The 24,994-nt window shown below is 38.7% G+C and overlaps 1 protein-coding gene across 15 annotated transcripts in view; it reads left to right on the top strand.

Annotated features, from left to right (window-relative positions):
* Positions 1-24,994, top strand: part of PDE6C (phosphodiesterase 6C) — a 48,909-nt gene that overhangs the window by 19,626 nt on the left and 4,289 nt on the right. For all 15 annotated transcript variants that reach the window (XM_037156700.2, XM_053663856.1, XM_037156702.2 and 12 more), the window contains 13 exons: positions 305-369; positions 472-538; positions 2,087-2,134; positions 3,447-3,596; positions 4,103-4,246; positions 5,350-5,418; positions 7,274-7,420; positions 7,650-7,757; positions 8,476-8,585; positions 10,611-10,698; positions 20,364-20,464; positions 24,547-24,654; positions 24,740-24,803. In XM_037156700.2, the coding sequence (XP_037012595.2) occupies positions 305-369; positions 472-538; positions 2,087-2,134; positions 3,447-3,596; positions 4,103-4,246; positions 5,350-5,418; positions 7,274-7,420; positions 7,650-7,757; positions 8,476-8,585; positions 10,611-10,698; positions 20,364-20,464; positions 24,547-24,654; positions 24,740-24,803 (1,269 nt within the window). The remainder of the gene's footprint in view (positions 1-304; positions 370-471; positions 539-2,086; positions 2,135-3,446; positions 3,597-4,102; positions 4,247-5,349; positions 5,419-7,273; positions 7,421-7,649; positions 7,758-8,475; positions 8,586-10,610; positions 10,699-20,363; positions 20,465-24,546; positions 24,655-24,739; positions 24,804-24,994) is intronic.

Here is a 24,994-nt window from a genome sequence, read left to right as displayed (position 1 = left end):
CTGAAGTTATCAGTCAGATACCTCGGGAAAGTAGAGGAATTAGTTAAAGGAAAAGCAAGTTCCCTCTAAAAGTCGTTTGGGTGAATTCAACTTTTGAAATTTAATTCAACAGGCTTGTTCATGTAGATAAATGACTGGTGATATTTCTAGTTTTATTACAGGCTTATATAATCAGAATATGAGCAGTTTGCAATTTATGTTGTGCAGAGAAATGGTTGGGAAATAAGGTTCTATTAGTATAAGGTCATCAGTGAAAAGTGTTTTGGGGGAAATAAGATTTTTCTCATAATTGCTTTCCTCTTAGGAAATCATCTTTTATAAAATTATTGATTACATTTTACATGGAAAAGAAGAGATCAAAGTGATTCTGTGAGTATTATCATAAAGCAGCTCAGGAGCTGCCATCTGACTTTTGTACGTGGTGCACTTCTCTGTACAGGAATGATTTCCTTTCTCCTACTCTTCCTCAAGGACGCCTCCCGCAGACCACTGGACTCTCGTTAGTGGGTTGCCAACATACGTTGCTGAAAATGGATTCGTAAGTTATTGAACAAATCTTGAATAATATTGGATGAAACTCACTAGATAAGAAATGTAAACAAACAAAAAGGATTTAAGTTTCAATAACCAAATAAAGCAATAGAACACAAAATAGAAATAGGTATAAAAGAGAAAGGGGAAAAAAAACAAGGGTAGGAATGTAAATTAGAGCCAGGACTGAAGATAATAACAACCTGTTACCCAATGCCCTCCACACTAATAAAATGAGGCCGCACATTTGCTCTTAGTTTTCCGGCATCCAGTAAGAAAAGGGAAAGCCGATTAGTTCATAATGTCCCTAGGACAGAATCAAATCGTTTAGAATGAAACACAATATATCATGATACAAAGACTAGAAAGACATGTTTTCCTTATTGTCTCCATGAAGTGAGTACCATGTAGTGCAATAAATAACAGCATCACCCATGTGACACACCTAGTGGCCCCCAGCTTTTAATTCTGCAGCCCCACAGGTTTCAGAGCCCTTTGGGAGTCCATGAGCATGGTTCATGCTGGGTTTAATTTGATCTCAAGTACACCCTCCTTGGTCAAGACTTTTGAAGTATGGAAGATTACTGGAAAAGAGAAAAAATACATAAAGAGAGAACTTTGCCACTGATTGCAATGCAGAATATAGTGTGTTGATAAAGGAAGAGATGATTTTTGCCCTGGTCTGCCAGGTGGGGTCCAGTGGACAGTAGGGCAGGTCTGGCTGAGAGGTCAGGTATAGGAAGACAACAAACGAGATCTCTGGGAGGTCCCATAGGTGTCAAGGCCAGAGGACAGGGTCACGATAGCTTTCCCACTTTATTCCCTTCTCATGGCTGACTTTTCTCCCAAGTTGGGCTTCTCCATTTGTGTCATTTTTTTGGCATCAAAATTCCTCCCTGCAAAAGTGTTTGATGCTTTCAACATTTCTTTATGTTGCCATTTTTATTTCTTCCTCCTTCAGATCCAAGTTTCTGAAATATATTTATAGCATTTATTTGCATATTTTTCTTTAGTGTTGCCCTTGTATTTTTGGCAGTGTTCATTCATCTAGTTGCTGTGAATTTGGAAGAAGACTCCTTAGAAGCTGGAAAAGTAGAAAGAAGCAGAGATGATGCTAAATGTCATCCAATGACTTAATTAATTAGCAGAAAACAAGCTGAGTTCAATGCATTGTTAGCAAATTTGGCCTACCCAAGGTCCAATGTGAATACCATATTTTGACTTGTATAATGCACACCCATGTTTTTTGTGTGCGTTATACATGGTATTACTATACCCATGGTATATAATTATTGTATAATAATTGTATAATTATTGTATAATAATTATACATGATTACCTATGTATAATGTGCATTCTTATTTTTCCCTAAAAAAATTGGGCAAAAAATGTGTGCATCATACACAGTAAAACATGGTATGAGCCCTTGTGAGCCACTAAGATCTATGGAAGAAATATTCACACCTCATGGGTTTTTTCTTGTTCCTTCTTCATTGTGGGCTTAATGGCTTCACCGCATGACATTTCAGAGCCTTTGTCTCCTCTCACTTTACAGATATGTAACATGCTGAATGCCCCCGCAGATGAATACTTCACATTTCAGGTAACCTTGCCCTCTGCCAGGCCTTGCCTCTCAGTGCTGGGGTGGAGGGGAGCAGCACTGTACCCATCCCCTCCATCCCCATAGTCTGCATAAGAGACAAAAAACAATTCTGAAGCATTTGGAAAATATCTAAATGCTAAATTGTATGGTCCAAGCTATAAATGCTGTTGGGATTCTGAAAGAGATAAGTTCCATGTGGGTGAAAAAAGTTAGAGAAGACTTCATGGCAGAGGCGGGGCTTATCCTGGACCTTGGAGGATGACCAAATAAACCAATGTGAGGCTGAAGAATGAATAACGTGGTGTGTTGAGTGCCCAGCTACCTTTGCTTAGCTGCATACTGTGCAGGTGGCACCCCATGGTTCTCAGACTTCAGAGGGCATTGGAATCACCCAGCAGCTTATTCAAGATGCATGCCCAGAGATTACAAAACAAGCTAAAAAATATCTTGCTTGTGGTCCTTGGTTTATACTTTGAGAAACACTCCTAAGTATCAGTGTCTGCATCCCCACTAGACTGTTGTCATTTTGAGGTTAAGGGCCTGGGATTTATCCATTTCTGTTCCCAGCAACTAGCCCAGGTCCCGATATATCATAGGAGCTTGACAGATGTTTACAAGGTAGATTGCGTCACAGAACAAAAGACTACCTTGATGGATCAGTCAGGAAAACAGACCACACTAGGTATTTCAACAGAAAGAATGTAATATAAGAGATGAGTTAAACAGGTGTTGGAGGACAGAAAAAGTGAACAGGAAACACTGAGATAACACAGAGGTAAGTGCTTCTCTTTATCCTTGGGCTGGGGAGACAAAGAGAAGAGGGTAGGGCCAATATGAATAGGCACTTGGTTCTAGTAACCTTAATCAAATGTACTAGCATACTTTTATGGCTGCATAATCCTAGACATGTTCTGCCACAACATATGAATTGTGTATCTAACACCCAAAGACTGTGCTTTCTTTAAATTGAAAATAACCTCAGTGGGAAGTGGTGGGGTGGTGGCTAGAAAGGGCTGAGGCGAAGGAGCCTTGTGGTGCTGGGTTAGTGCTGTGTCTTGATTCTAGTGGAGGTTGCACATTATCTGAATAGAACCACACACATGCACACACAAATCTGGTGAAATCAGAGTGAGCTTCAGGAACTGCACCAAGGTCTAGTTTCTGGTTTTGATACTAGTGACACAAGATATTCCACTGAGAAAACTGGGGGAAGGGTACATGGGACCGTTCTGTGCATTTCTTTTGCAACATCCTGTAAGTCTATAATTTTTTCAAAACTAAAAAATAAGCCACATGCCTTGCTTGTTTGTAGAAAGGACCTGTAGATGACACTGGCTGGGTCATCAGAAATGTCTTGTCCCTGCCTATTGTCAACAAGAAAGACGACATTGTGGGAGTAGCTACATTTTACAACAGGAAGGACGGGAAACCTTTTGATGAGTGTGACGAACACATTACTGAGGTAAGTGCAATGACCAAATAATGGAGGGAAATGAAATTCATGAAATAACAGAGAACACATGATTATTTGTTATTCTGGAGTGATATTTTTGAAGGGCAATGGAGATATGAGTCACTCGGGGTTACAGCCAGTGTGTTACTGTGTCATTTCCCTCTTTCCTGACTTCTGTGAACTGCAACACTTCTTACTAAAGTATGAACTTTGGGCTTAATCAAAATTCTCTATGGTACTAGGAAACTGAGAAAGAAGGTTTCTATTTTCCTTTCTCCCCTTTCTATTCTTGCTCTCACCCCCAGCTCTCTGTCTCTCTGATTTCCAGGTCATGCTTGTTCTACTAGATGTTTATAATTTTTCTCCTCTAATAAACTATTCAGGGTGCATGGTGCACTTTGGAAATCAAGGGCTAAGTCCATTTTATTGTCTGGGACAATTATTATTGTTGTTGTTGCTTTCAAGTCAATTTTCCTTTAATTTTAGAGAATCAAATCACATTTCATACATTTCAGACTCTCACACAATTTCTTGGCTGGTCTCTTTTAAATACTGATACCTATGAGAAAATGAATAAGCTAGAAAACAGAAAGGACATCGCTCAGGAAATGCTCGTGCACCAGACCAAAGCCACTCCGGATGAAATCAAGTCTGTTCTGGTAAGTGGGGAATTTGGTCCTCTGGATATTAGGTGGCATTTGACCAGGGCTTCTGGAATTCACCAAATTACCCAGAGGTCTGACTAATGAGATTAGGTCTAGTCCTGAGCTAAGGAGGGGAGGCAAAGAAGGAGGGGTTGGGGAAGATTTGGGTGGCCCAGTGTATGTAGGCCCTAACTGGACTTCCAGGCTGCTTGGTGGAATAGCGCTTTGTTAAAAATAGCTTCTAGGTCTGTAGGTGCTTGAGTAGTAATATCGAGATTCAAGTGTGTTAGCAAGAAAAAAAAACGTATTTCCAGGAAAGGAACTATATCAGTCATCTATTGCCATGTAATGCTGCATAACAACCATCACATCTCAGCTGGTTCCAACAATGAACATCTATTCTCATTCATGCATTTAGGGGTTGACATCCTTCGATAGATCTTGGTTGGGCTTGGCTCCAAGCTGTGAGTTTGGTTTGCTCTGTGTCTCTCTCTTTTTTCTTGATCAGCTGCTCCCTGATAGGTGTTCTTCTCATGAACACAACAGAGTGTAACAGAGCAAGCCCACTGTGCAAGCACATTTCAAGTCTTTACTTACTGGCCAAACATGGCCAAAACCAACATCATGGATGGTGGGAGAGCAAGGAGATATTTGCTAACAGTGTTCTAATTGCTCAGCTTTTAGAGTGTGTGCATAGGTATAGTTTTGCTGGGTAGGTTTTTTGGGGGGATTGGTTTTGATTTTGTTGAGTGATTTGAGAGTTAGGAGAATTCGACTTGAGAATTTGAGATATTAAAGATAAGAAGTTCTGGGAAGAATAAAGAGAAATTTATATAAATCAATAAAATCAAAACACAAACCACTTCTCTCTCTCTCTCTCTCCCCCCTAGTGTTACCTTTCAAGGTAATAGAGAAATCAATTATATTAGATTATTTCTCAGAGAGAACTCTTTATAATCAGGTGTATTAGATCTTCTTTGTACCCAGAATGCATCTTTGTCATGAAACTCATCACAACATATTTAAAACATATTTTAAGTGATTTTAAGAGCAGAGGAATCAAAAGCAAATCTTCTCCTTTATAGGAATTTCACACCTCAATTGTCTTTACATTTTAGAAATTTCAAGAGAAGTTAAATATAGATGTAATTGAAGACTGTGAAGAAAAACAACTTATCACAATTTTGGTAGGTGTTTTACTTCTACTCTTAACACTTTTTAAATAGGACACACTTTCCCATTTTTCAAATAAATATTGACTTTCTTTTTCCTTGGCAACTTTCAAAGCTAAAAAGAAAGCGTGTTTCTTCAAAGAATCAACTTCTGGCTCTTTGTTTATCTTTCTCTTTGTCCCCTACAGTCCGATCAACATGGATACTTTAGAATCACAGCTAAACTAGACTATGGCATTAGGCACAGATTCTAGAGATGTCATGGCCTGGTTTATTTGAATAACTGGATTACACCATGGCCACCCCAGAGGACGCGACAGGAATCCAGAACACAGGACCCTTCCAGGCACAATTATCATGGCCATCACTAGCTTCCTTTATGGCGCCTGGAGGAATTCAGTGCCTTTTTGATGGTCATTAGGCCATCCCTATTATTTCTGGTTGAAATTAACTCCTTTTCCAGTTCATTAATTCTGTATTTTGTTCTGTCTACTGTTAAACGCACCTACACTCATTTCCATAGCTTACAGTTAGACTCACCCAATCATTTTTTCACTCCAGAGACAATTGTTTTCAGTTCTAGAATGTACACTTAATTTTTTTAAAGACTCCAACTCTGTGTTAAAAAGTTTTCATCATTTTTCCCTGACCAGTGTGGCTCAGTTGGTTGAGTGCTATCCTGTAAAGCAAAAGGTCGCTGGTTCGATTCCTAATCAGGGCACATGCCTGGGTTGTGGGCTGGTCCCCAGTTGGGGCTCATGCCAGAGGCAACTGATTAATGTTTCTCTCCCTCTCTTTCTCCCCCCTTCTCCCTCTCTAAAAATAAATAATAAAATATTTTAAAAAATAAGACTTTTCATTATTTTATGTTTTGCCTATTTCCCCCTCTATTTTCTTGAATTTATTGACCACAGTTATTTTAAATTTTCCACCTCAATACCTGAATCATTTTTAGGTTTGGTTCTACTGTCTAGTTTTGTGGTTGGGTTCTAGTTATTTGGTCATTTTAAAGCACGCTTCATAATTTTTTAACTGGATATTGTGCATAAAAACTTGTAGGGACTCTGGGTAGTATTAGCTTTCTGCAAAGAGGGTTAGATTTTCTTCTGACAAGTGAATAAAGTTGGTTTTAGGTCTTGTCAGGGATAGTTCATTTCAGTTTCTACCTCACTATGCAGGTAGAGCCCTTCTAGGACAACAACTGAAAGCCGAGGCCCCTACACCTTGAATTTTCAAAACTTGAAAACAGTTTGACTGAAATTGAAATAGTCTCACATTGATTTCCTTCATTACCTGCCTCCTCCTGTTGTCATCTGCCTCTTCACAATCTGTGATGTAAATGTGCTGCTTTCTACACCAAGACGGTACCTCACCATGGGGCAGGCACTGCAGGTGCTGGGACACTGCAGCAAACAGGAGAGACATGATCCCACAGTCCCGTGGGAGAGCATCGCTGAGCATGTAAAGAAAATATGGTAGAATTGAATTAAATGATCATTTACTGTTTACCAAATATTTCCTGAAAAGAAAAAAAGGGAAGTTTAGTACTGAAAATGGGTAAAGCTGCCGCAACTAAACATTTTATTTTACGCCATAGAAAGAAAAGAGCTATTAGAGTAAAACTGGAATTGAATCCCACTACTTAGAAATTTTCTTGATATAACTGAGTCTCAGTTTCGCCATCTGTACACTGGGGTAACTGCAGGTTTGTTGTGAGGATAATTCATGCAAACTGCAGAACCCCGCGCTGGGCACATAAAGGCTCAGGTGTCTTTTTATCGTAATTTCTTTCACACCCAGTGGTGGATGTGTGAGACTACAGGGAAAATACTGGAATGCAATCTGACACAGTTTGTCTTTATTTGAACAGAAAGAGGACCTGCCAGACCCAAAGGCGTTAGACCTGTATGAATTCTGCTTCAGTGACTTCCCCGTTACAGAGCATCAACTGATTAAGTGCGGACTACGACTGTTTTTTGAAATAAATGTGGTGGAGAAATTCAAAGTACCCGTAGAGGTTAGATGGACAATAGTGTAAAACACTGGGTGACTCTGCAGCTGTTCTTCGCTAATGTTTCCTGTGGTTTAAAAGATTAACTTCAGTTTGGATTTTAAATTATTATTAACTTTGTAAATACATCAGCTTAACCTCTGTAAACAAGACCAACCGATAAGATTGTCACAGACGTTCTAAACTTTAGCATTCTGTTCCAAAGTCTGATGGTGTTATCTTCTTTTGGGGACAGGTTCTTACCAGATGGATGTACACCGTGAGAAAAGGGTACCGTCCTGTCACTTACCACAACTGGCGGCACGGGTTCAACGTGGGGCAGACCATGTTCACTTTGCTGATGGTAGGTACGGAGTGCTGTCAGCCATTATAAACCTGTGCAGAGAACTGGAGACGGCCCATCGGCTTAGATCAGTCATTCTGAAATGTATGGACACAGTCCCATAAGCCCCAAACTCCCTTGTAGCTGATACCAGACTATGTGGGGGCCCCTGGGCACTTGGCTGGATTATTACTTTTAAAGGAAATCTTGAGTTTACTAAGTGAGGACAATCATTTACCTCCTCAAAGGAAATTTCAGTTACCTGCTGGCTTATTTAAAAAAATTTTTTTCCATTAGAGTTGACATACAATATTATATTAGTTTCAGGTATACAGCATAGCGACTAGATATTTATGTAACTTACAAAGTGATCACCCCGATAAATTTAGTACCCACCTGACACCCTACATAGTTATTACAATATTATTGACTATATTCCCTATGCTACAATTTACATCCCCATGACTGTTTGTATACCTGGCAGTTTGTACAACTTAATCCCTTTATTATTCTTATCCACCCCCTCCACCCCTTCTCCTGCTGTGGTTTGTAATTGCCTGGAATGAGCTATAATGTTCAAGAGGAAATAAAAGCAACTTGCTCTAAAAATACAGCAGGTCCCCTCCTTTATTGCAGGCAGGCCTCACAGCACACGCTTTAGAGGTGTATTAATCCAATTAAATATATATATTTTATATTATTACATTGTTATATTAAATCTATATTATATATATTTTAGACAGGAAGGCTGAAGAAATACTATACAGATCTCGAAGCCTTTGCCATGCTCGCTGCTGCCTTCTGCCATGACATTGACCACAGAGGCACCAATAACCTGTATCAGATGAAGTAAGTGAACACATGTGCAATGTCAACATGTACTTGTGACTTTTGAAGGTGTCTAAGGGGAGAATAAATGAAAAATCACCCTGTGACCAGGTTTAGTTCTCAATACCTTTAATATCCGTTAACCTGGAATCATTTCTTAACCTTGTTGTATCTTTCAGGATGTTGATGCTTTTGAAGAGTCTAGGCTAGTTGTTTTGTGGGATGTGCCTCAATTGGGCTTGTCTGATTGTTTCCAGGTTACTAGACTCAGGGGGAAAGTTTTGGGTAGGAATTCTGTTTAGGTCTTGTGTACTTCTTAGTGCCTTGCATCGACAGACCTTTGATGTTAATTTGCCCCATTATGTATGAGGTGAAGTTAAACTATTTATGAATGTCTAGTTGATCTCTTTATGCAAAAGTACATTTTCTCCTTTGTATGAATAAATCATCTGTGAGGTGTTACTCTGAGACTGGGTGGATATCGAGCTCCCATTACCTTTTTTGACTGATGTTTTTAGGCCCAAAGGAATTAAAGATATACTTTTCAACTGAAATTCTGCTTTATTCATTTAAAAAAAACTCCAGTGCTGACGCAGAGTGGGCATTTGACTATGAGTCAGAACTCTGATCCCAAAGTAGACTATTTTGTTTAGCCGACCTGTTAATGACTCTTCCCTCTGTAAAGTTCTATTCTTTCTGAAATAAAATGAAACTTCTCTATGACAGCTGCCATAGTTAAAAATATTCATTCCATTTTTCTAAGACAACAGCTCCACATTACTAAGGTAAACCTTTAGCCTTAGCCTCTCTTCATCTTTTCTTCACCTTTTTATTTTTTGATGTTACTCCCTTTCCTCAAACAGAAAGAACTAAAGAAAAGGTACAAAAGACTGAGGTCCCCACCTACATAAAGCTGTGGTCCAAACTTAACAAACAGAAAACTTATTTTATTTTTATTTATTATTAGAGAGAGGAAGGGAGGGAGAGTGAGAGGGCAACATCGATCGACTGAGTCTCACAGATGTCCCAATGGGGGACTGGGCCTGCAACCCAGGCATGTGCCGTGACTGGAATGAAACAGGCAACCTTCTGCTTTGCAGGATGAAGCCCAACCAACTGAGCTACGCCAATCAGGCTCAAACAGGAAATTTAAGTTTGAATTTATCTCACTGTCTTTGAGGAGGAAAGAATTGCTACTTTATAGTGATTTTCATTTTGGTTCCTAGAAATTCTTTTTTTCCTCTCTCTTTAAATTAAAAAAAAATTTCATTTCTAGTTGACATACAATATTATATTAGTTTCGGGTGGACAATACATGGATTAGACATTTATATAGCTCACAAAGTGATCACACTGATAAGTCTAGTACCCATATAACACCATATATAGTTATTACAGTATTGCCGGCCATATTCCCTATGCTTCATTTATAAGAATACTTTATTCTTTATGAACACTTTCTCTATAAATGATCTATTGGCTTCAACAGGTTTTCAACATATTCTGTAAGTCATATTCTACCACCATGAGCTCTGGAAAACAAAGATTTTTGGTGCAGGGGATAAACCAAACTTCCAAGTTTAAACAATTCAACCATTTTATACATTCAACAAATTAGGGGGATTTAAAAAGAAGTTGCTTTAAAGAGCATATTCTCATCTTCTAAATCTGAAAACTCTTTCTTGATATGTAACTTCTAACCATTTGATGGATATTAGGGGAGAAAGAGAGAGAAGAAATGAAAAAATCCTCAGATAGTAAAGATTCTATATTGTATGGACACATGCATAATCTTTTTTTAAAGATTTTATTTATTTTTCTTTAGAGGGGAAGAGAAGGAGAGAGGAAGAAAAATATCAATGTATGGTTGCCTCTCTTGCATCCCTGCTGGGAGCTGGCCTGCAACCCAGGCATGTGCCCTGACTGGTAATCGAACCATGGTCATTTGGTTCATAGGCCCATGCTCAATCCACTGAGCCACTCCAGCCAGGGCCACATGCATAATCTTTAAACAGCTAAAATCGTGGCCTATTCTTTTCCTTCTAGATCCACATCTCCATTAGCAAAGCTTCACGGATCTTCTATTTTGGAGCGGCACCACCTGGAGTACAGTAAAACTCTACTGAAGGATGAGGTATGTGAGCCTATCCCTAGGGCAACTCATAAGCTCTGGGCCAAAATACTAACCTACAGAAAATGCTTGGAAAGAGGATGACCTTGAATTAGGAAGGCTGACGGCATATACCTCATAAAAGTCAGTTGATAGAAATTGCTATATTGCAACAGTTTTTGAACAACCAAGTTGAAAGTAGCTGCGATAGGGGACAAAAGGGCCATGGAAAGTCACAGAATCTCTGTGGGTGTGTGGAAAAAGAAGAGGAAACTTATAGGGGATGTGAAAGAGGGGAGGTATAAATATAGAGAAGAAAAGTGGCACACCTGAAACTAATACAAAATTATATTGAATGTAAATTGCAATTGAAAAATAAAATTTAAAAAGAAAACGAAAAAATGGCTCCATAGCCACCGAGTTTCTTTTTCATTCATGTGCACTCCCTGTGGGGCACTCCCTGTGTACTCCTCTGTACCTTGCAAAAAGTCAAGCTTTGGTAGTGGAGGGAGGCATAAAATTAGCATATAAGAGAGAGTCAGACAACTACCATCAGTGAGTCACTGAGGGTTTCAGAGGGAGGCATCATATTCAGAAGTGGTCAGAGCATAGCGGTGAAGAGGGATTGGATCAGGGACAGCTTTATGCAGAAAGTGGCTTTGACCTTGGTATTGAATTCACTTTTATTTGCACATATCATGTACTACTAAGGGAGGCAGTTGATCTTTACTTTATTATTTTTATTTTTATTTATTTATTTTTAAGATTTTTAAAAAGATTTTATTTATTTATCTTTAGAGAGGAAGGGAAGGAGAGGAGAGAAACATCAATGTGTGGTTGCCTCTTGTGCGTCCCCTGCTGGGAACTGGCCTGCAACCCAGGCATGTGCCCTGACTGGGAATCAAACCATGATTGTGTGGTTCCTGCGCTACACCAGCCAGGGCTATCAATTTTATTTAAAGGGGGAGAAATATGTTCTCAACTGCCAACCAAGATGGAGGCATAGGTAAATACTTTGCCTCCTCACACAACCAAAAGAAGGACAACAACAAATTTTTTAAAATAATAACAGAATTGCCACAAAATCAAACTTTCTGGAAGTGTGAAACCAAAGAGTTACAGAAGAAACATTCATCCAGAATAGGAGGAGGAGCAGAGAGGGGCAGCCAAGGCAGAGAGGTCTCACAGCGAGGCAAGAGCTGGAGGACCAGGTGGGTGAGGCAGTGGCTGGCAGTCCCACATTTGTATGTGGATAAACCGGGAGGAATACCTGGGGGGTGAGACAGACCATGCAACCCAGGGTTACAGCATTGGGGGAAAAAAGCTTCAAAACCTCTCACTGTAAAAACCTGTGGGTATTACGGCAGAAGGAGAAACTCCCAGGCTCACAGGAGAGTTCCTTGGAGAGACCCACAGGGTCCTAGATTTACACAGATTTACCACCCACCTGGGAATCAGCACCAGAAGGACTCAATTTGCTTGTGGGTAGCAGGGGAAGTGACTGAAAGTGGGATGAGAGATGAGCGAGTGGCATTGTTCCCTCTCGGCCCCCTCCCCTACACACAGTGCCACAACCCAGTGACATGGGTTGCTGTGCCCTGGCAAATACCTAAGGCTCCACCCTTTACAATGTAAAAGCTGTGCTGAGCCAAAGAAATATGGCCCAAATGAAAGAACATATCAAAACTCCAAAAACAGAACTACGCAAAGAAGAGATAGCCAACCTGTCAGATGCACAGTTCAAAACAGTGGAAATCAGGAAGCTCACAGAAATGGTTGAATAGGGTTGCAAAATAAAGGAAAAAGTAGAGGTTATGAAAAGTGAAATAAAGAAAAATATACAGGAACCAATAGTGATGAGAAGGAAACCGGGACTCAAATCAATAGTTTGGAGCAGAAGGAAGAAATAAACGTTTAGCCAGAACACAATGAAGATACAAGAATTCAAAAAAAATGAGGAGAGATTTAAGAATCTCTGGGACAACTTGAAACATTCCAACATCTAAATCATAGGGGTGCCAGAAAGAGAAAAGGAAGAGCAAGAAATTAAAAACTTCCAAAGTTAAAAAAAAATAATGAAGGAAAGCTTCCCCAGTCTGGCAAAGGAAATAATCTTCCAGGAAGTCCAGGAGGCTCAGAGAGTCCCAAAGAAGTTGGACCCAAGGAAGCACACACCAAGGCACGTCATAATTACATTACCCAACATTAAAGACAAGAAGAGAATCTTAAAAGCAGCAAGAGAAAAGAAGACAGTTACATACCAAGGAGTTCCCATAGGACTATCAGTGGATTTCTCAAAAAGAAATCTTACAGGTAAGAAGGGGCTGGAAAGAAGTATTCAAAGTCATAAAAGGCAAGGAGCTACAAGCTAGATTACTCTATCCAGCCAAGCTACAATCATTTAGAATGGAAGGGACAGACAAAGTGCTTCCCAGACAAGGTCAAGTTCAAGGAGTTCATCATCACCAAGCCCTTATTATATGAAATGTTAAAGGGACTTACCTAAGAAAAAGAAGATAAAAAAGATGAACAGTGAAAGGACAGCAAACTCACAGTTACTAAGAACCACACCTAAAACAAAAACAAATTAAGAGGACAGCTAGATCAGGAGCAGAACCATAGAAATGAAGATCCCATGGAGGGTTAGCAACAGGGGAGTGGGAGAAGGAGAAGGGGGGAGAAGGTACAGAAAATAAGTAGCATAGACTGTAGGTAGAAATAGATAGGGGGAGGGCAAGAATAGTGTGGGAAATATAGAATCTAAAGAACTTGAGACACGTGGTCATAAACTAAAGGGAGGGAATGGTGGGGGAGGGGTGTGCAGGGTGGAGGGGAATGAAGGGGGAAATAGAATAACTGTAATGGCATAATCAATAAAATATATTTTTTTAAAAAGTGATTCAGAGAGGGAAGAGTAAATTGTTAATTACTCAATTTGTTATGAATTTTTGTTTTACTGGTTAAGACAATCTTATATTTTGGAGTAAGAATTTTCTATAATTCCCAGTGATGATGTGCTAACACAGGCAGATTATGTCAAATATATTTTTATGTTTATTATTTAATTTTATTTTTTTTACTAAAGGAAAATATGTTTAAAAACTACAGCCAAATATTTAAATGGTTAACATTGGAAGCCTCCTTGTGTCTCATATGTTTTCCCCTTCTGGGACTGAGGAGTTTATAATACGCGTTGTGGTTTTCCATCTTTTTTTTTTTTTTAATGTTATTTGCTCTGCAGTCTGAACTGGTTTCAATGGCTATATACAGGTTTATTATTCTTTCTAAAAAGACATATTGCATCTCTGTAATCTTTACCACCTTGGCGAGGACCTGTCTACAACGCTATTCAACTTACTAATTGCAGACTTTTAAGGCCTGTAAATAGAGTCGCTAGGCAATGCAGTCTCAGAGTCTTTTATAAGCAGGCAAACTGAATGCTGAAAAAAAAATGTTTAGCCTGTAATCATCTGTAGACAATATAACTCTTTTATTTACTTACTTTTATATAAAAGTATTTACATTAAAAACCTTAAATTTTCTAATAAGGAGAATTCTTAGAATTTATCTAGCATTTCAGCATTTCGTGGACATGACTCATGACACTTTGTTTTGCATATTATGAGGCTTCAACCTAAAATATCCTGACATCCCAGGAGAGTGGGATTCACGGCTTTGAGAATTAGAACCACCCATAGTCTAACCGAACAGAAACCCACCCTTTAACTTGAGTGAATAGCTGGAAAAACTTAGTCAAATTTGTAAGAATAAACATTTTAATATTACAATGTACTGCAGAAATGACAAAATAAACTGCTTAGCACAAGTAACAGAACACTTTTGTTATTAAAAAAACCCACTTCTTTATAAAGCATATGATAATTCTCTTCATGTTTTTTTAAACCACCCCTGCCTTATACAAAAGAGGCACAAAGAAGATAGATCTTGTGCATGGTCACCAGCGGGCCATGGACATGGCAGCCATCTTCTCCGACTCGCAGACTAGATCTGCCTGCCCTTGCTGTGGTCCTCACCTGGGAGCCCTGTCAGAATGAATTAGAGCCACTTCTACTTGTTTGGGTGCACTATGCAGAATTTACATTTTTATTGGCACTTTAACAGTAAGGGGAGAATAAAAATAGATTCTTCAAGTTAGTGGGCCCTTGCTTTAATTAAAGGGCCATAGGCTCTGCCTTTGCTTCCTTAAAAAAAATTTTGCGTGTGTGCATGTGTATTTAATCCTCAATTTTTTTTTCAAAATGATTTAGTGGAGCTTCTAAAAATACTGGGTTGGCCAAAAAATGTTATTTTTTTTCTGTAAAGTAAAAGACACATTCTTCATTTTCACCAATAACTTTATTGATTTGGATATTTTGAGTATATCAGCTGTCTCCCACTACTGGCTTCTAGTGCGTAGAGGCCAGAGGTGCTGCTAAACATCTTCTAGTGCATAAGAAACCCCACAGCAAAGAATTATTTGGCCAAAATGTCAATAGTACCAAGAAACTTTGCAAACCACTTTTGACACATTTGGTCAGTCACAGCACCTTCTCCATACACGGCACAAATATTTTGCATTTCAGTTGCATTTTTACCTTTCTTAAAATAATAAAGCATAATACACTGAAAATGTTGCTTATCTTTATCTCCAACATTAAAATGGCTGCACAAAAATTCACCAATTTTGATAAGGTTTTTTTTAAATGCACACTGATATGGCAGCTGTCACAATGCAGTCTAACAAAATTGTTTCAAATGAAGTTAGACAACTAAGCGCTACTAGAGCCATCATACAGAAAAAAAATGTAAGACTTTTGGCCAACCCAATACATTTAACATTAAAGAGAAGGAAAATGAGGGTTAATGGAAAAATAAAATGAAGTATAGTAAATGCACAAAACAATCCCAATATGTGTATGGTGAGGTATAAACATTTATTAGACATGGGCTGCAAATTTGGTTGAGATTTCCAGCAACTAATACAAAACAGAAGCATGATATTTTATTTGAATCTGTATCCATTGCTTAAAAAAAAACCACCGAGAAGCTTTCCTTTTAAGAAACTTAGCTGTGAAATGAATCAAAGAAAAAACATGAAAGAATATAGAAATAAGAAAGGGTTTTTCAATTAGTATACGTGTACATGTTTTTAGATAAAAGTAAAAACAAATGAGAAAAAAGAAGTGAAATTTAGGTATATTGTGCTATTTAAAAGTCAGTGCTGAAATGTTGAATGTACACCCCTTTTATCTAATTATACCAATTTTAAAAGTATGCCATTATTCATCTTTTTTTTAATCCAATATTGACTTGCTTGGTAAAGTGAAAGACCTTTTGATGATCTGTTAGCTTTAATACAGCTGCTTTATTATTTTGGATTGGAAAAAAGGTATGACAAATGGAGTACAGCCGGGTTAGTCATGTTTATTTTTGTCTTTCTCTTTATACCTAGCTTTCTCTCTCAAACACACATGTATTTAGGATATAGCAATGGGTATCTAACTTTACAAATAGAAGCAACATACATTAAAATAATTGGTGTATAAAAACAAATACTGATTTGGTCAATAGTTAGATGATGTGTTCTGTGCAATCTGACACTTGGTAGAGAGTGGAAGTTCTAGCCTAAAGGATTATTGATTTAAACCCAGGGTCTCGTTTTGCTTTTCTCTCTTTCCTATTCTGTTTTTCTTTGGCTCTTTTTGTTTGTTTATTTTCATGTCATTTTTTTCCAATACATTTTATTGATTATGCCATTACAGTTCTATTTCCCCCTTCATTCCCCTCCACCCTGTACACCCCTCCCCCACCATTCCCTCCCTTTAGTTTATGACCACGTGTCTCAAGTTCTTTAGATTCTATATTTCCCACACTATTCTTGCCCTCCCCCCTATCTATTTTCTACCTACAGTCTATGCTACTTATTTTCTGTACCTTCTCCCCCCTTCTCCTTCTCCCACTCCCCTGTTGCTAACCCTCCATGGGATCTTCATTTCTATGGTTCTGCTCCTGATTTAGCTGTCCTCTTAGTTTGCTTTTGTTTTAGGTGTGGTTCTTAGTAACTGTGAGTTTGCTGTCCTTTCACTGTTCATCTTTTTTATCTTCTTTTTCTTAGGTAAGTCCCTTTAACATTTCATATAATAAGGGCTTGGTGATGATGAACTCCTTGAATTTGATCTTATCTGAGAAGCACTTTATCTTCCCTTCCATTCTAAATGAAAGCTTTGCTGGATAGATCAATCTTGGATGTAGGTCTTTGGATTTCATGAGTTGGAATACTTCTTTCCAGCCCCTTCTTGCCTGTAAGGTCTCTTTTGAGAAATCCGCTGACAGTCTGATGGGAACTCCTCTGTAGGTGACTGTCCCCTTAGCTCTTGCTGCTTCTAGGATTCTCTCCTTCATTTTAATCTTGGCTAATATAGTGATGATGTGCCTTGATATGTTCCTTCTCGGGTCCAACTTCTTTGGGACTCTCTGTGCTTCCTGGATTTCCTGGAAGTCTGTTTCCTTTGCCAGATTGGGGAAATTCTCCTTTATTATTTGTTCAAATAAATTTTCCACTGGTGGCTGTTCCTTTCCCCCTTCTGGTACCCCTATAATTCGGATGTTGGAATGTTTAAAAATGTCCTGGAGGTTCCTAAGCCTCTCCTCATTTTTTTTGAATTCTTGTTTCTTCATCCTTTTATGTTTGGTCATGTTTTTTCCTCTTTCTGGTCCACTCCTTTGATTTGAGTCCTAGTTTCCTTTCCATTACTATTGGTTTCCTGTGCATTTCCATTCATTTCAATTAGTTTAGCCTTCATATATTCCTCTAATTTGTGACTATAATCAACCAGTTCTGTGAGCATCCTGATCACCAGTGTTTTGAACTGTGCATCTGAAAGTTTAGCTATTTCTTCATCGCTTAGGCTTATCAGCACTGGGGCTCTGAGTTGTTCTTGAGCCATGTTTTGATCTGTTTGTGCCTGTTACTTACAAGGAGGTGTTCACCAGGGTGGGGCCACCAGGTTGCTGGTTTGTGACGCTTATGTGGGGGCGGGGTCAGAGAGGGACGATGGCGGTCTCCTCTGCCACTTTCTGCTACTGGGACCTGCACAGTCTGTCTCACCGCTTGCTCCTTCACCGATTTATCTGCGCTCGAATGTGTGACTGTGGTCAGCCCTCAGTGAGTCCACCGCCTTGCACGCTCACTGGGTCTGCCCGCTGCTACTCCACACCTGGGATCCGCCCATGGCTGCTGGTGCACCTGGGTTGCGTGCCTGGGTCAGTCCAGTGGATCTTTCCTGCCCGACCCTGCTCTGCTGCTGGCTCTGCCCCTCTTACTGGTTTGGCTGAAGGGTTCATTGTTGTCAGACTTCCATGTAGCTAAGTTTTCTGTGGTTTGGCTGCGTTTTTGTTGCTATAACTTTGTTGTTTTTAAACTTGATTGTGTGAGAAGGTGCAGTGCTTCCACCTATGCCTCCGTCTTGGCGGAAGTCTTCATGTCATTTTTTAAAATTGCATATATTTGAGGTGTACAACATGATGTTTGATCATATACATAGTGAAATAATTACTATAGTCCAGCTAATTAACATATCCATTTCCTCACATATGTATCTTTTTGTGTGTGTGTGCTGAGAACTCCTGAGATCAACTCTCTCAGCAAATATTCAGGATGCAATAAGTATTAAAATGACTCATGTGCTTTTAATGTTAATTTGTGTAAAAGTTTAAGGCATTTCCGTACACACCCCCACTTTTCCCCCAGTACAGCATGAAGGATGACTTTAAGTGTTACTGGCTCTGCAAATATGTGCAAATAATGTGCAAATATGTCACATAACTTTTGGAGCATAAAAATGTATATCAGTGAACAAATAAAGACAGTGACTCACTGACATAAACAAGCCATTGGGTCACCATGAGTCCAAAGGCCACCGTGGTGCAGGTTAAGTGGGATTAAAGTTACAAATGCCCCCTTTCCTCTTCCTCCTTCCTGGCCAATCCAGACAAATTGAAGATCCCCTGTATCCAGAAGGTTTGGTTCAGAGAGTATGGGTTGATGTGCCCATGGGGCTGCTGTGAACAGTCTCAAGTAAGAAAGTGATTTTGGTCCAGACAAACTTTCTTTTATTTTGCTTCTTGGAGTATTCAACAGATATTTTTTCATTATATCAATTCAAAAAGACTAACTGTCATTGCTGTTATGAACTCACTATTTTATCAAAAAATACCACAGCTTCCCTTTCTTCTACTTATATCTGCTGTGTAAAATACATTTTATTTTTTGTTCTAGAAGGTGTTATTTAAAAGGATGAGTTAAGTAAAGGTTTATAAAACATATACTACCGAAATTCTGAATTTTGTCCATTTCATGCTTTCTAATGTTTCAATCTCCCGGAAGGACAGAGAGCCAGAGTTGGTCTTGGACTTGCAATTCTATTTTAACCTGAAGCTGGCTTCAACACTTTATATAACAAGAATAATGATACAGCCTTTGTAGCAATTTATGGTTTTAAAATGCATTCTCAGTTATCTCACTTGAGTCAACATTCCACAAATGTTCATTGATCATAGACTAAGTGCTAGGCAGTTAGGCAGGGCAGCTGTTATTATCCCGTTTGAGAAAGCAAATACTCACAGATGTTAAGTGACGTGGCCAGGATTATGCAACTACCAAGTGGTGAATCTGGGAACTGAACCTGGGCTTCTTGCTGAGAGGCAGGGTAGTGCCACACTACTCCAGTTTAGATTCCAGCTCTGCCGAGTACTTGCTGTTTAACCTGAATGAGTTACTTAACCTCTCTGTGCAATCCTTTGTTGTGAGAGTAAGAGTATCCACAACACATTTAGAACAGTACCTGGTAAGCACTATGTTGATTTGTTATTAGCCCAGTGTACTTGTCTGTGCCATGCTGCCTGTGGCGCTGCATAGGTCGGTAGACTGTTTCCTCCTTTATTTCCAGTGGATTTTCTTTTCTTGGATTTCAGAACAGGAAACTCCATTTGGTAAAACCACTATACATCTGTCCTTTGGCCTGTATGTCCAAAACAGTCTATTAGGAATATCAGAACCTTTAAAAACCACTCCCAACTTTATACTTTTGTTTTCTAGAACACAAAAAATTAAAGCCCATCCATTATGTGAAGAGATTATTAGTTGGAAGCTCTTTGAAGAAAGGTCTAGTTAAATCTTTGTAAAATATAATTGCAAAAAAAACCATTTTTAAGAACATCTTGGAGGGATTTCATGATTTTTCCTACATACACATGAATACTAGTGTAATTTTCAGCTTCTGAAAGTTGTGCAACAGTTTCTGTGATCCCTCTGAAGCTACCTGGTGGATAATTCAACGTGTCTAACAATCAAACATCTATCAGATATTCTTTATTAAAACTCTCCAATTAACACAAGCAAATTTTAATCTATTATTATTTTTAAGTGGTCCTGAAAGAAAACACTTTTGAATAAACTCATAAATTATATGAACATTTGCTAATAATATCTATTTTTATAGATAAGTTATCTTATTCAAAGTAGAGAGGTCTACTTAATGCAAGATACAAAAATTGAAAGCTAAACAGTGGAAGACCTAGTTTTCTTCTCTTTGTAATAGAATAATTTTTATTTTTGTTAGGTATACTTCAGTTTGTTTGTTGAATACAAGACAAACTAACAATTTTTATTATGAATTTTCTTCTTACAGAGTTTAAACATCTTCCAGAACCTAAACAAACGCCAGTTTGAAACAGTTATTCATTTGTTTGAAGTTGCAATAATAGCAACTGACCTGGCTTTATACTTCAAGTAAGTGCATAACTTCCTTATATCTGTGTGGTTCTGCCTTCCATAAATGATCCATGACACTGAACTTGAAAGGGACTTATTCACACACACATTTATTCATTTTCCTTTTGGATTATTAATAGAATACCTTCAAGATGCCTGGTAGTAAACTTACTAGACATCTGGAAGTAGTTTATCTGGAGCAGTTTGAGTTGAAGAATATTCAGCAAGGTTGGTTCTGAATACCGTGGCAGAAGAATGATACCACGAACCTTATGAGGTGACTTTTTGCTCTGGTGAATCCACCATGGTCTGTAGTCTGACATTTGATCCTGTCAGCGTCAGAGAGATGAACAATCATAGTGATACTGATGCACACTAGCCAAACTCTCAGTATGCTGAGTTATACACAGCAGAGTGCTAGCTTATTTATGATAATAATTACCAGGACCAGATGCTTCTTGTCAGTGAATAAATTTGCTTGTTGAAAATGGATTAGAACAATGTGAAAAATTATAGGATCCAAACATTTATGATGTGGATGGGCAGTACCAAATTGTGCCTCTCTGACCCTTCTTAATTAAAACTTTAATTATTAAATAGATCATACATGAAGACAGATACTTAGAATGATATAATTGATATCCAAATATCCATAAGTCAGATTCAACAAGTGCTAAGATTTGCCACACCTGTCTTAGATCTCTTCTTTTTTAAGGAGGAAGTAAGTGATGGAAGTGAGGCATCCCACCCCACCTCAACCCACCAGGAAAGGCCCTTCTCTTCACCCTCACAGACATTACCATCCATCCTTTCCATCTGTGTTTTTATATGTGATTCTGAAGTGCTTTAAAGTTTTCCATAAATGGTACCATACTGTACATACCTTTCTGCAAGTTGCTTATTTGATTTTTTAAATATATTTTATTGATTATGCTTTTAGTTGTCTCAATTTCCCCCAATGCCCCCCCCGACCCAGTACCCCCATTCCCTCCAGTAATCCCCCCTTAGTTCATGTCCATTGGTCACACAAATAAGTTCTTTGGTTACTCCATTTCCTATACTGTTCCTAACATACCTCTATTTTATACCTACCAATTTGTACTTCTTAATCCCTGACCCTTTTCTCCTATTCTCCCCCTCCCCCTCCCAGCTGGTAACCCTCTAAATTAGCTCCCTTTGATTCTGTTCCTGTTTTGCTTGTTTGCTTAGTTTTTTAGATTCAACTGTTGACAGTTGTGAATTTATTGCCATTTTAATGCTCATAGTTTTGATCTTCTTTTACTTATATAATTCCCTTTAGCATTTCACATAGTAATGGCTTGGTGATGATGAACTCCTTTAGTTTTACCTTTTATTTGCCCTTGAATTCTAAATGATAGTTTTTCTGGATAGCGTAATCTAGGTTCAAGAATCTATGAATCTTGCTTTTCATCACTTTGAATACTTCTTGCTAATCCCTTCTTACCTGTAAAGTTTCTTTTGAGAAAATGGTTCAGAATCTTATGGGAACTTCTTTGTAGGTAACTTTCTGCTTTTCTCTTACTGCTTTTATTTTCATTTGCCCTGCCTGGTGTGGCTCAGTGGATTGAGTGCCAGGCTGCAAACCAAAGGGTCACCAGCTCAATTCCTAGTTGGGGCACAGGCCTGGGTTGTGGGCCAGTTCCCCAATGAGGAGTGCACAATAGGCAACCACACATTGATATTTCTCTCCCTCTCTTTCTCCCTCTCTTCCCCTCTGTCTAAAAATAAATAAATAAAATCTTTACAAAAAGATTCTCGCTTTATCTTTAACCTTTGGCATTTTAATTATGATGTGTCTTGGTGTTGTCTTCTTTGGGTCCAACTTGTTTGGAACTGTCTGCGCCTCCTAGACTATTGTATGTCTATTTCCTTCACCAAATTAGGAAAGGTTTCTTTTATCATTTTTTTCAATTTCTTGCTCTTCCTCTTCTCCTTCTGGTACCCCTATGATTTGAATTTTGGTACGTTTGAAGATATCCCAGAGGTTCCTAGCCTATCCTCATTTTTCAATTCTTTTTTCTTCTTGCTGTTCTGATTGAATGCTTTTTTCTTCCTTATGTTCCATATTGTTGATTTGATTCTTGGCTTCATCCCTTCCACTGTTGGTTCCCTGTAGATTTTTCTTTATTTCACTTACTGTAATCTTCATTTCTGCCAGGGTGTTTTTTATGCTATTGAAGTACCCAATGTGTTCCTTGAGCATCCTGATAACCAATGTTTTGAACTCTTCTTCTGGGAGGTTGCTTATCTCCATTTTGTTTAGTTCTTTTTCTAGAATTTTGTTCTGTTCTTTCGTTTGGGCCATATTTCTTTGTCTCCTCATTTTGGCAGCCTCCCTGTGTTTGTTTCTGTGTATTAGGTGTTTGTTTCTGTGTATTAGGAGGTGTTTGTTTCTGTGTATTAGGTAGAGCTGCTTTGACTCCCTGTCTTGGTAGCATGGCCTATGTAGAAAAGGTACCTGTAAGTTGTATGGGCAGAGCCTTAGGTAATCGCCAGGGTGGGGAAACCTGTGTCACCACTCTGTGGCTCTGTGTGGGGAAGGACTCAGAGAGGGGACGATGCCATTGCTTGACCTCTGGAGTTTTGCCTGGGGGAGGAAGCTGTCTCCTGGCACTTGCTGTGTTGCCAGTCACTTCAGTTTCTCCCCATAAGCCACTGGTACCCTACCAGCTGTTGCTGTGGTGCTGAATTCCAGAGTGGGTGGGTCTGTGTGAGTCCTAATTCGGTTGTGAGCCCTTTAAGGGGAATCTCTTGAGAATCCTGCAGTTTATTCTGCCACCCCAACCCTCACTGGTTTTTATAGCCAGAAGTTATGGGAACTTATCTTCCTAGCTCTGGAACCCTTGGCTGAGTGACCTGGTCTGGGGCTGTATCCCTCACTCCCAAGGTATCCTGACTTTTACACACCACACGTGGATGTGGGAGAGCCCATTCTGTGTCTCTGTGCCTCTCCGTGCCACTCCTCATCTCCATGCTTCTCTGTACCCCTCCACCTTCCCACACTGCTCTACACAGCTCCGTATCTCTGCATCTCTGCCCCTCCTGTCCATCTGGATGAATGTGGCTTCTTTAAATCATGGAGTGTCAGACTTCCATACAGCTTGATTTTCTGACAACTCTAGGTGATATCTGTTTTGTAATATAGTTATTATTTTTGCTGTACCTGTGCAGGGAGGTGAGGCATGTTTACCTAAGCCTCCATCTTGACTAGAAGTCCCAACCTGCTTTTCTCATGCAACATTTTCCTTTAAGGATTTACCTTGGTGCCCTAGCTGGGTGGCTCAGTTGATTGGAGTGTTGTCCCATACACTGAAAGGCTGTGGGTTTGATCCCGTCAAAGCACATACCTAGATTGCAGACTTGATCCTTGGTGGTGGTGGTGAGGGGGTGTTCAGGAGGCAACTGATTGATGTTTCTCTCTCATGTTGATGTTTCTCTCTCTTGAAAATCAATAAACATGTCTTTGGGTCAGGATTAAAAATAAAAAATAAAAATAAAGATTTACCTTGGTGGTAAATGGAGATCTGGTTCATTTGTTTTCACTGTATACTCAGCTGTATGTATATACTATAATTAATTTAGTCATTCTATCATGGACATTTAGATTATTTTGAATTTTTTCAGAATTGCCCACAATACTACATTGCATGTCCTTGCATATATATATATATATATATATATACACACACACACGCATACATATATATATATATACATATAAACATATATGAAAGTTTCCTCTAAACTCTCCCTAGAAATGAGATTGCTATAGGGTTATTTGCATATCTTCAATTTTACACCATACTGTATTCACAAAAGTTGGCCCAACAGAGCTTTCACAGTAAGATAATTTAACTGAATAATACAGTGTGGATAAAGCTTGTCCCAGATACAGTCATGCAAATATGATATACTTTTAAGCACAGATATATTATAAAATGTAACTTCTTAACTTGGGGTCCATATCCATAAGTTATTAGATGTATTCAGAAGATCTGAGAAGCACATGTTAAAGACACCTTTTGATATCTGGTTTTATATATTATATATTAAAAAAGCACAGCTATATCATTTCATAGGAAGAGAACCATGTTTCAAAAAATTGTTGATGCTTGTGAAAAAATGGAAACTGAAGAAGAGGCCATCAAATACGTAACCAGTGATCCAACCAAAAAAGAGATTATCATGTGAGTAGTCATCTATTCCTCTTTTGACAAAAATAACCTATTTTGAATTTCTTTCTATATTAACAATTTTTGTTTTTTTCCAAAGGGCAATGATGATGACCGCATGTGACCTGTCAGCTATAACCAAACCCTGGGAGGTGCAAAGTCAGGTGAAAAAACTTATGTTTCCTTTTCTGTCACAGGCTCAGGCACTGACTAAGTCCCATGAAAGAGTGAACATGAGGATATCTGGTAGCCTCAGAGTTTTATTATAGCTATCACTTATATGACTATATATTTTGTAAGCAATGATCTTTCATTACCCTGGACTTGTTCTTTCAAACAATCAGTTTATAGTTTA

This window comes from Artibeus jamaicensis, unplaced genomic scaffold (assembly GCF_021234435.1).
Source record: "Artibeus jamaicensis isolate MK-2021 breed Jamaican fruit bat unplaced genomic scaffold, CSHL_Jam_final contig_332, whole genome shotgun sequence".
Taxonomy (NCBI): Eukaryota; Metazoa; Chordata; class Mammalia; order Chiroptera; family Phyllostomidae; genus Artibeus; species Artibeus jamaicensis.
Note: the sequence above shows the minus strand (reverse complement) of the source record. Positions and strands in the feature narration are given on the sequence as shown.